Genomic DNA, 12,371 nt, shown 5'->3' on the forward strand with positions numbered 1-12,371 from the left:
CATGGTCGCCTGCGGGGTAGAGCAAAACGATATTTTAGAACCAAGAAAAAATTTGGCATGACTTTCCCTAAAAATAGGACCAAAAAGAATGCTTAATGCCAAAATTCTCGCTGAAACGGAAATGAATCAACATTCCGGCAAAATATTGGCAACTATCGCATTTCAAATACCGGTACACCTCCAAACACAAACACATATGCAACACCACAAACATATGCAACACCACGAACATACATAGATCTAGCTAGGCCATAAAAAGTGCATGTGCACATTGTTGTAGGGAGAACAACATAAATATAGCTTCCCCCCTTACTTACCTATCAAAACAAGGTAATTTAACCACTTAAATTGAATGAATCTATGGTGGAAATGAGGTGAAAAAGAGGAGGCACCCGAGACAAGGAGGAGATGGAGAGAATGAAGTGGGGAGAAAGTGAGTGTGCGTAGGAGAGGCTGTCCAAAATATCTTGTTGCTGCCCACTTACTAATGGCGCACCAACTCTAAATGCGCCATTAGTAATCCAGGTTACTAATGGCGCACCTTCTGGTGGTGCGCCATTAGTAGTTTTGCAAAAAAACATACTAATGGCGCACTGTCCCACAGTGCGCCATTACTAGTTTAAACTAGTAATGGCGCACGGTGGAACAGTGCGCCATTAGTAGTTTTGCAAAAAAGGGAATAAAAAATATAATAGAAAAAACAACATTAGTGGCGCACTTTCCGGCAGGTGCGCCATTACTAGTTACAACTAGTAATGGCGCACTGTGTCTGGATGCGCCATTAGTATGTTTGGACAAGCGCACTAGTTAAAAAAAATTGATACTAATGGTGCACCCTGGGCCAGGTGCGCCATTAGTAGTTTCAACTCTAATGGCGTATCAGAAGGTGGTGCGTCATTAGTATATACTAATGGCGCACCGCTTGTCTGGTGCGCCATTAGTGTCAATCCCATCTATAGCCCTTTTTCTAGTAATGCAAAGTTTAAGACTTGTTAAATAAGAAATTCTCTCTAGATAAAAGGTGGTGGATTCTAGATAGAGTATATAATTAGCTCAATACACCACATAGGTAATTAATTATAGGTATTCATCATATTTAACATGCTTCATAATTGTCGATGCCTCAAAGTATGTCCTATGGGTAAAAATCATTTTGGGGGTCTATACTAAAAGTTTATACTTAAAAATCGGTGGCCATTGACTCAAAGTGAGTTCTACATCTGCATCCTAACAAGTCTGACGCAATTCTCTTTCAAGGGAGTCCAAACAAATTATAATTTTTATTTTAGAAGAAAATAAATTATAATTATGATGTCATTCAGTTTCCCTCGCACAATGTTGATCTTCTGATAGGCACCGTAGTTAGGCTCACAACGTAAAAGATCCAAGTGTACCCTCATTATTTTACCAATTCGAGAACACTACCTATCGCAAACTAGGTCACCTAACCCTAGACGGAATTTTAGCTTACTTAACCCTAGACAAAATTTCAGCTTACAGAAAACTTCGACCATGTTGATACGCTGCTCGGAAGTGGAGACGACACGCATTGAGAGCACTTTAGGATGTCGCCTTGGGTCCTTTCCATGTAGATACCTTGGATTGCCCTTATGCCTCAAGAAACCCTCAGCAACACAACTCTGCGGCTTGGTGGACCATTTGGCAAATCATTTGCCCACTTGGAATGCAGCCACCTTGCCCAAGAGTAGCAGACTAATCTTGGTCCTTTCGGTGTTATGTTCGGTTCCGCTACATGCGATGTTGGCACCGGACCTCCGCATGAAGACAATCATGGCTATGAACAAAATAATTAGGGGCTTTCTGTGGTGCGGCAAGGCTCAAGCAAATGGGGGAATTGCTTTGTGGCTTGGGAAGACGTGTGCATGCCAAGGTGGGCAGGAGGCCTAGGAATCCCATGTTTAAGATGGTTGAACGTTGCGATGCAAACCCGCTGGGCATGGCTACGTCGAGTGGACTGGACAAGACCATGGTTGGAGTTCAAGATTACCGTGCCCAGGGATTTCCTGGCATTGTTCGAGGCAGCCACCAGGGCGACAGTAGGGAATGGGAAGGATACCCTATTTTGGGAGGACCGTTGGTTCGATGGGTTGCGGATACAGGAGCTTGCGCCGGCCCTATACGAAGGTGTCTCGCAGCGAGCCAAGGCCACTCGCACAGTTCATGAGGCGGTCTCGCTTGGTACCTGGGTACGAGATGTTAACCCTGACATGGAATTCACTGCTCTGGTGAAGTACTTGGAGGTCTGGCAATGCCTGCAGGACATTCAGCTAAAGGGAAGTGTTGTAGACTCCTTATCTTGGTCATGGGAGACGAACGGCCAGTTTTCAGTTCGCTCTGCCTATGCAGCCAGGTTTGCCGAAAGAGTGGCGGCCCCAACCGCGGATTTCTCATGGAGATCTAGAGCCCCACTGCAGTGCCGATTTTTCACTTGGCTAGCTATGAGAAACAGGTGTTGGACATCCGACCGCCATGCCCAACGTGGACTCCCACATCAAGATGCCTGCCCTTTCTACGACCAGGAAGTGTAAACCATTGACCATATTCTGCTGACATGTGTGTTCACAAGAACAGTGTGCTCGGCCATGGGCAAGCAGGAGTGGAAAGCACTCCTGCCTGCCCTTTCTACGACCAGGAAGTGGAAACTATTGACCATATTCTGCTGACATGTGTGTTCGCAAGAACAGTGTGAAGAACGTTGTGCTCGGCCATGGGCAAGCAGGAGTGGTCACCTACGGCCCAAGATACCCTCAAGGGTTGGTGCACCACGAGAACAACAGGTGTACACAAACCAAAAGAACTAAGGGCCATTTTCATGCTCGTGCTTTGGGAAATGCGGAAACATAGGAACGTGGTCGTCTTTGATGGTGCCTCCCCATCTATGGAGGTGGTGGTCCGGAGAGTTGTAGTAGAGGGCAGAGCTTGACAGCAGGCATACTTGCTTAAGGGTGAATTAGATAGCATGTTTAAGTTGTTGTCAGGGTGGGCGAGTAGCGAGTGATCCATTGTATACACTTAGGTGGAGTTGTGGGCTGTAAGTGATGTTGTAGTGTTCAACGGTGGTTTGGGTTCTCTACCCCACCCCCTCCTCTTTCTATAAAATATGATACGCACACTCATGCGTATTCAAGAAAAAGGAATTCCAGCTTACTTATCCAATCAAGTGTCATCAGCAAATATACTCCTGTCTATCCAGTTCTTTTGGCCGATTCTTTCATAATCTTGAGAACCGACCTTCCACCTAATTTCTTCCAAAATCTTAAACCCATATTTGTTTTTACAATACTAACTAGTTAGCCTAGTTAGGATATGAACAGTTAGGATTATAAAAAAATATAGATACAAGATTCTACGAGAAGCTAGGTGAAAGATCGATTCTCAAGATTTGAGAATCGGCCAAAAGAACCAGGTCGTAATCTAGTCTGAGCAAACTGAAACGTGTTTATTAGTCCCCTATACAATTTGTGCTAAATTTTGGCCAAAAATTTATATGATAAAATGTTAGTGCATGTCAACAAAATTACATCATTCGATCATATTTGAACATAGTTTTCAATGATATAATTTTTGGTGACATGCATGTATTAAATTTATGATTAAAATTTGACACAGATTACAATGGGGATCAATAAACCTGGACGGAGGTAGTACCCGTGTTCATGCTTTTCATGTACTCCCTCCGTAAAGAAATATAAAAGTGTTTAGATCATTAAAGCAGTGATCTAAACACTCTTATATTTCTTTACGGAGGGAGTATCAAGAATTCAAGAACCATCTCACCCGCAACCAAACCAAACAAAGAGACCAAATTTAGCTGCAGAAGGCGGGAACAAAACCATCAAAACAAATGATATCCACCCAATGCATCTGAACTCCAAATTTAGCTGCAGAAGGCGGGAACAAAACCATCAAAACAAATGATATCCACCCAATGCATCTGAACTCCAAATTTAGCTGCAGGAGGCGGGAACAAAACCATCAAAACAAATGATATCCACCCAATGCATCTGAACTATCTGATTTGAGCAAAACAAAATAGGCAATGTGCGTGTGCACATGGAGTACATTGCAAAATTGAGGTGCGGTACAGTGTCAAGTTAAAATCTCACAGCAGCTGCCACCCGGCACCTAATCTTCCTGCAACGCCTTCATCAAGTATAGCCTGTTGAAACTCTGGCCAGCAACCCTGCAATCATAAATGGCAACAATCAATACAAGGGCCTATCAAATCTGCACCAAGTGTGCTTAAAAAACATGCAAAAGGCCTGTCAAACCAACTAACAATGAATCCACATATGCATAGGATGCATAGGAATGTTACAGAATCCATACCCATTGATATGGTTGCAGTAGCTCGAGATCTGATTGGTTACGAGATAACCCTCTAAGCGGGATGGCTCAGGAAGCGGCTTGAAGATAGGGTTGGATGGATCTTCTTCTGGCAACGGCTCCTCGCCAGCAGCCTTTCTAGACATGTTCTCTTGCCTGTAGTGGCACAAACAATAAGGGCGGTGTTTAATGTCCACACATTTGCTGTACTAGCTTCTGGGAGGCACTATCTTTGGATTATACAAGAGCTAATAAACAGCAATGGTTCAGTATTTGTTTTCACCTTCTCTTTTGAAGCCATGCCTGTTGCTGTGACTGTTGCCTTCCTAGGTTGCGATAGTAATATTGGAACTACATTAAAAGGAAAACTCAGTCAAACAAATACATTTGTCACTTGAATCCAGTTCTTTTGAAGTCCAAGGTTACCTTGTTTTGCTCTGATGAAAGACCATCCATGCACCCAATCATAAATTCTAGGTTCCTTTCCATAAAGGGCGCAGTCGACAATTTAAGACGGTCAAAGTCACACTGGGACCAGAAATGAAAAGGATGTTACTCCAGGAAATGCTAAAAGGAGAAGACATATTTTCTGCAAATGCATTTAGGAGTAAAAAAATCTCAACCTGTGAAACAGGTGACTCAGGTTCCAGCTCCTTCATGAAGGCACTGACAAGCGCTGAGTTGGACACTTTAATCTGCAAGACAAACAAAAAAGATACATCAAGAGATCAATTTCATTGCCATGATTATACAGAAGATATAAGAATGCGCACCGGTATCTCCTCGAAAATATCAACCCATGACAATTTCTTTTCCCTTAGCCTGTGAACACAACGGGTCATTCGCACATACAATGTCTGAGACTTGCAAAAAGTATGGAGTCACAGAAATCAAACCATACTTCTCTCCAGTTAAACCATTGTTGCGGTACAGATCCATAAAAGAGTCTGTGAGCTTCAGGGCTTTAAGAGCTAGCACTCCTTGACTAGACCTAGATGGGTCATACACGATACACACGCATCTCCGGATGTTCTCCTGTGAGATGTAAACGTTAATCCAGCAAGGAAAATAGGAGACCAAGTAATAAAAACCATGATGACCTTAGGACCTACTCAAAGATAAGTATGAAGCTGATACTGAAAAATGTTTACTTGAAAGCTCAGGCGTAACTATGAAGCTGAATAGCTGATACTGAAAAATCATTTGCTTGAAGCTCGTACTGTAGCATCTCTGTATACCTTATTTAACATTACAACTGCACTAGTAATTGTTCTTGGAAAGCATTTGAAACTTGAAACGTAATGCCTGATCTGTAAAAACTAAGGACCTACTTGAAAAATGAAATACAGCTGAAACTTGAACCTAACACCAAACCCTTGTTGAAACCACACACTGACACCTGAAATCTGTTAAATTTGGAGGGAGGGGAGGCCGACGAATGTACCACCAGACCACCGCTATCCTCTTTACTAAGAAGCATGGGCACGCCAGAAATTGCCGATTGGCCGTCCACATATGGCGGGAGAATCATTTTTTTAAAAGAAAAATAAACAGGGGCATGGTGGAATACGGTACGTGACACGTCTGGGACACGGCTTGGCCAAAAAACAGCCTCAGCCCAATATCTTGCAGGGGTCGTTTGCACGCAAGCTCTCCATATGACGAGCTTCTCCCAGCCTTCCCAGACAGCAGTGAACGTGCCGCCGCCGCCGTCGCCGCCAGCGGCGACACCTGGAATCGACCGGCGACCGTTACCCCCAGCACCAGCAGCCTCTCCTCCCAACGGCAGGTAACCCCAACTCCCCAAACACAGTAGCCTCTCCTCCCAACAGCAGGTAACCCCAACTCCCCAAACGCAGCAGCCTCTCCTCAACCTCTTCCATTCTTTTATTCTGATTTTCTTCCATTGAGCTGCTGGCTGCTGCGTGCTCCTTTTGCTACGGTGCTACCCATGTTCTGCTGCTCTTTGAATGTTTGTGCTGCATGTTGTTAGGTAGCATGGCATCCGGGAGCGCCACAATCGGTACCGGTAGCCAATCGTCCGTGGGTGAGAGTGAAGGGCGGCCTGGTCCTGGTGTTGTAGATCCCAATTCCCAAGTATCCTGTGTGGTCTTCTTCAGTCTCTAATACTAGACTAGCATTTGATGTGTTTTGCAAGATGCAACTTGCATTGACATGGGACTATGAGAGGATCAATCAACCACTTGATGGAGGAGACACCAAATTGGGCAGTATTATGATCTCTCTTTTTTGTCGTAACTCTATATTAAATGGCATTTTTTTTAATTTTATATATACTCGCCGTATCCCCAAATGGCTGTTTTGGAAAATTCCATATCCCGCGTCCCCGTATGCCTATCACCGTGTCTCCGTCCCCGTATCCATGCTTCTTAGCCTCTTTATATTTACACGTAAAGGAGACACCAGATAGGTGCATTCGTCTGGCTTCCCTACTGCCCGCCATAGAAAATCTGAAAAAAAGATGGATCTGCCCCTCCATTCCACACTAGATAAAAACTACAAACGTAACTTCCCTAGTCAAGTCCCAAAGCCCGTAATCTCCTTAAGCTAAAACTCCTACAAATTCCATTTTTAGATCTACAAAATATCTTAATATGACTAAAATCATCTTTTAAGATAGATCACAATGTGACTCTTTGATATAGATGTGTATGTGAACTCAAGAGTAGACCACAGATTTGGCATGTTCAAAACTGTTAACCAAAAGGACAGTCCGGTAAAAACATCAAAAACAGGGAGGTTCCAACAGTAGTGAAATATTTTTCAACACCAGCATGCAGCTCATTTATCTAACCGTACCTGATAATTCATAAATGTTTCAATCAGCTCAACGGTTTGAAAAGATCCAAGCAAGCAGGACTGATACCTGTAAAGAAGGTAAAAGCAAAAGCAATGCAAAGGGTCAACATTGTGATCCAGTAGCAGAGTACAACATGAATGTTATGCTAGAAGCCATAACGTAAGCAAGATACAACATAACAGCATCATACTTGTGTAGCTCAAGATAAAATATGGTGGACAAGCATCACGACTCACAAACTCATAATAGTGTATTTACAATTAAGAAATATACAGTGCGTTTTGAACAAGACATGTAAACAGATCGACTAGTATATCAATAGTGTAAACTATACCTCGTAAGCACCTAACACAGACCACTTAAATGCTAACCCAGTAACCCTCACTCCCTAAGATTTCCCGAGTTTTGATGTTACTCCACAGAATAAACAAATCTAGCAACCTTTACGAATTAGTGTTCCAGAAAGATAAATTACACTTGTCAATTTGAAAAGAATCTAGTTAAGAAATTTAGACATAGCTAACGTAAAACCATTAAGTACCGGCAGAATACACACCTAGCGGCTATGACCAACACTAGTTAGTTCTCACTTCTCAGTGCCAACAGCAATACCATATTGCATTGGCAAATGAACATACCTCAGTTATGTCTGGCTGTAACATTTCCTACAGGCCTACAATGCCATCAACATAAGAAAAAACATAGCATAGCATACAGATTGTCAATCCGAAACAATGAAAAACTATTGTCTATCAAGGAGTATGTCAGTACACTTCTACACTCTAGTTGTTCAGTTATGCAAGACGGACAAATAATACATAAATACACGAAGATCTGTGAATTTGTCAACGTACATGTCAAATATCTAAACACACCACTAACTATTCCTTAATGAATTTGAGTATCAATACTGAATCGGATGAAATAGCTTCTCACCATCCAACAGTGTTATTGTCAACATTAACCTCCCTCAAGCACCTCATCATCTCAAGCTGATAGTTCGCACCATCTGCATCTGCTTCCTCGTCGTCCTCTCTTATCTACAGTGTAAGGTAGGTATTATTCGCCAATAGATCAGATGAATCACAAGTATCCTGGAAGTAACACCGCCAAGAATGTCAAAGACTCACAGGGAAAGGAAAACAGTTGGTCACTTCCAGAACACTACCAACATCCAAACCAAGCAGTTGACCTGTAACCAGAGCAGGCGCAAACTCCTCACAGTGCTTAATGATCTTCAGGACAGCCTGCATATTAAGAGACAAACAAATGATAATTAGAAGAAATTACACCAGCCCAACTGTGTTTAGTAATACAGACGCCAGTTGCTAGTCATGGAAATACAAACTGATGAACCACTAGTATACTGTAGCTGATCTAATCTAACTTAGTTAAAACCAGGTGAAACTTTTGTTTCAGTGTCAACCCAGTCTACACTTTTTTCGGCAGGTCAATATTTTGGTTTAACAGTATTGGGCTTCCAATAACATGCAAAACTGAAACAGGTAACTGGAGCTAAAGAAACAACATTATCAGTTGTATCCGTAGGCACCCCAGATAATAACATATGTAAGTGTGTTCTATTATTCAATGTGTATCAAAGAAAACTAGGAAAGTAGCACTAATAGCCTTTTTATATGTGCAAATATATTACTAAACAGATTGATGTTCTCGGTGTGCTTAAAGTTTATTTTGAAGAAAAATATGTTCAGATGTAGCAACTCTAGCAAAAGGTTTAGGGAGGTATTGTATATAAGGAAACAGCATCCAATTGGTGGTCTATGGCAATAGACTAGACGCTGTTCTAGCCCCTCTATGCACTACAAATCATACAGGAGTTCCGTTTTGCAAAAGGTAGTTTTTCAAAATAACTTACTCATTTCTACTTCAAGATGCAAAAGGTTAGTTGAAAGCACCTTTGTTCAAATATGTAACACGTACTGTAATTAGTAAATATTCCCCTAACTAACTTGACTCCACAGCACAGTAAATTAACCACAAACTTCACCAATGTCAAATCAGCAATCATCTCAATACAGATCCGCCGAAAAGCGAGAGCTTCCCCTAATCCATCTCACGCGTCAGCGACCAAAATCAAACGAACTAAAACTGCGTATGACGCCAGACTCTCCCGAACGAACGCAAGAGGGGGGGGGGGGGGGGGGGGGGGGGGGGGGGGGGGGTCGAGAGCAATCACCAGTCCCTCCATCTGGACGACGCGGAGCGGCACCGCCGCCTCTTCGGTGACCGTCGACATGGCCTGCAGGAACGACTTCCCTCCCGCCGCCGGTGCTGCTGCACATGAGCCAACCAACCACCCGATGGCATCCAGAGTTAAAAGCGTGCAATAAGATAGGGCGTGGAGCGGAACGGACGAGATGTTGGCGTCACTTACGATTCGCCATGGCTGCTCGGTGGTCGGCGGCGCGGGGGCACGAAGAGGGACTGGAGGGACGGCGCGAGGAGGAGGACGGAGAGGGGAGGATTGTGCGGGCTAGGGTTTTTGGTGTGGCAAGGCTATTCGGTCGAGTCGGTCTTGGTCGATGTGCGGCGCAGATCTCCTCCGGCTTTTCGCCGTACACCAGTTGGAACTAGTTGGAAAACAGGAAAGTTTAGCAGAGCCTGTTTCAACTTGGTTTCGTGTTTCGGATTATTCAGGACAACTTTCGCCTAATTTTCTCTATAAAAAACCTTTTGAGACAAAACTTCAAGTTTTTTCCCTTGAAAATAAAAAACATTCAAGCTTATACAAGATTATACACGAAAGATCCTTTTTTCTTGGCTTAAATATTTGAAAAGGAGGAAATCTAGGGGAGATTTCCAAATTTAATAAGTCATATAATAAGAAAAAAATTTGAGATGTCCTCTTTACTCTAATGCTTATTAGGAATTCTCCATACAAAAAATGATATAGAGCCGGCGCGACGCAAGTGCTATAGTCAATTCTCAATGCACGAATCTCGATGTTTGCTGCTTGGGCCACATAGACACCAACCGTTCATTCTCAGGGTGGCAAACGCGCCACGTGGGGGTGGGTAGTTCCTTTTTCAAAGGGGTTTGAAACCTGTAACATCCTAAATTTTCCATTTGAAATGTTATACATAGGTCAATCATGCATATCATATTTTATTGCATTTTCGTTCTGCAATCCTCGAAATCCCAAGCAACTCAATGACCCTCGGAGAGAGTTGAGGATTTCCCGGTTTTCATATATGATTTTTATCAAATAATGAAACGAGGATTTTTGATTTAATAATTTTTCTCTCCGAAAAAATATTTCATATTAAAAAAATATATGAGAGGAGATAATATGATTTCTTAAAAATAATTGAAATATTGGAGGAAAAATATTAAAATCATTTTCTTGATTTTATTTGATTTTTATTTGGATTTTATTTGCATTAGAAAAATTGCACGTTTTCAAAAAAAAATTGCATTTTAGGCCAAGAAAATGTTCATCTCGTCCTAAATATTTTATTTAGGCGGTGAAAATTTGTTTTGGCATTTTTAGATTTTCATTTTATTTTCTAGAATTTTATTTCTGTCGGCAAAATTGTTTTTTTAAGAGAGAGGTTCCGCCGGCTGGGCCGAAACCCAGCCAGGCCGCCGGCCCAACCGCCCGCGCCACCGCCTCCACGTCGCGCGCGCCGCCGTCGACTCAGACGAGGAGTCCGAGCCGGACTCCGCCGCCTCGCCTTGGCCCCTCCCCCAAGTCGCCCCCCTCTTTATATACCCCGCCGCCCCAAGCCACCACCACCACCGCAGCCCCGCCGCTGAGCCGCCGCCGCCGAGCCCCACCACCCCGCGAGCCGCCGCCCCGCCGGAGGTACCGTGCCGGATCCGAGCCGTCGGTTTTTTTAGAAACCCTAGTTTGTTTTTTTAGATCGGTTCGCCGGTTTTTCTCGGTTCGTCTAAATAGCGGACGTTCGTCCGTACGTTCGTTTTAACGAACGGTTTTCGCCCGTTAGTTACAGTTAACGAACGCTCGTTCGTTAGTCTATTCGTCAGTTTTCTTTTTATCGGATTTATCTGCGATTATTTTCGATCACGATTTCTGATCCGGTCTTAGTTTCTGTTTATCTTTTCGCTTGTTAGTCGGAATCAGGCGATTCAAGCGCCTAGATCTTCGTCTCGAGACCCTCTTTCTGTTTAATCAACTTAAACAAGATTTTTGGTGTTGTAAAATTTGAACTTAGTTCAGATTAGTAAACGGATCTTGTTTCTTTCACCGTTTGAGTTTCGTTGCTCCCTTTGATTTGATTCTTTTTGCATACCGGAGTTCTTAAGTTAAACTTTCTGGTCAACCTCTCTTATTTGAGTTTTTCTTGTGCATCTTTGTTTATTGCTTATGTATGTTATTGTTTGTTTGCGATAGAATTTTCGGAGTGCGAAGCGTGTTACTACGAGTCCCTAGGATTCGCGGATCGTCAGCAAGGCAAGTAACACTTTGATCATATCCCTTCTAAACCCAGTTTTTATGCATTAGTTTCACCCTCAAACCTTGCATGAGTAGGATTGATAGCATGTGGGTATTGGGAAGTAGTTGATGAGGTAGGAACCTATTGCCCTGCATTCAAATCCTTGGGAGTTACTTCTACGTGTTGCTTATATTATTTTGCTATGCTCGTAGACGTGGTTTGGGTTTGAGTGAAACCCATGACTAATGTGAGATTGTTAATTAATGGTTCAACTTAAGGTGGCAACTTAAATTAACATCTGGGTAGATTGAGGCACCTGGGGAACCCATTGTTGTCTGTTTTTTTTTAAATCCCGGGGTACCCGTGTGATATTCCTATGGACCGCCACCCAGGCTCAAAGGGAACTGGGATGATTCATGCTAGAAACTTCCGTGTGCAGCCACAAGCTATTATGGGCTCTAGCATAGTTGAGTAAGTTACGTGAAGCTCTCGAAGAGGTGGATCAGCAGGTAGTGGGTTTTGTAGGTTCGGTATGGTCTGCCCGGAGTAGAGAGTTAATGTTTCTGAAAGACTGTGTCTCGGTCATCCGTTTCTCAAACACCTTGTAGTGCAAGAAATACACCGGAGGCGATCGAGTCTTGTGGGGAAAAGTGCGCAAACCTCTGCAGAGTGTACAATCTAATCATGGTTAGCCGTGTCCCGGTTATGGACAATTTTGAGTATCTAGTACTTGGGTTATCACATGTATCTCATCACTCTTAATTAATATTGTTGGGTTGTTAACT

At 43.0% G+C, this 12,371-nt stretch overlaps 1 protein-coding gene across 2 annotated transcripts; it reads right to left on the minus strand.

Moving 5' to 3' along the window:
- Positions 1 to 3,920: 3,920 nt before the first annotated feature.
- TIF3H1 (translation initiation factor 3 subunit H1) lies at positions 3,921 to 9,743 on the minus strand. Of its 2 annotated transcripts, none has more exons than XM_048701412.2 (12): positions 9,564 to 9,743; positions 9,366 to 9,463; positions 8,299 to 8,415; positions 8,105 to 8,208; positions 7,168 to 7,234; positions 5,249 to 5,382; positions 5,121 to 5,169; positions 4,971 to 5,042; positions 4,774 to 4,875; positions 4,631 to 4,698; positions 4,351 to 4,503; positions 3,921 to 4,204 (listed from the first exon to the last, which is right to left on the minus strand). In XM_048701412.2, exons 1-12 carry the CDS (start codon positions 9,571 to 9,573, stop codon positions 4,147 to 4,149), a joined length of 1,032 nt encoding a protein of 343 aa, XP_048557369.1. In that variant the 5' UTR covers positions 9,574 to 9,743; the 3' UTR covers positions 3,921 to 4,146. The 2 variants fall into 2 exon arrangements, with proteins under 2 accessions (XP_048557369.1, XP_048557370.1); XM_048701413.2 differs by having other exon boundaries at positions 9,366 to 9,460; positions 9,564 to 9,740.
- Positions 9,744 to 12,371: the final 2,628 nt, after the last annotated feature.

The sequence above is a fragment of the Triticum urartu genome, chromosome 2A (genome assembly GCF_056163025.1).
Source record: "Triticum urartu cultivar PI428250 chromosome 2A, HENAU_Tu73, whole genome shotgun sequence".
NCBI classification, from domain to species: domain Eukaryota; kingdom Viridiplantae; phylum Streptophyta; class Magnoliopsida; order Poales; family Poaceae; genus Triticum; species Triticum urartu.

Bases quoted from the DNA above. Each gene is read 5' to 3' on its own strand.
- TIF3H1 (XM_048701412.2), bottom strand. The intron at 7,235-8,104 runs GTGAGAAGCTAT...CCTTCTTTACAG, and splicing joins GACAATAACACTGTTGGATG to GTATCAGTCCTGCTTGCTTG. The intron at 5,383-7,167 runs GTACGGTTAGAT...TACATCTCACAG, and splicing joins AAACATTTATGAATTATCAG to GAGAACATCCGGAGATGCGT.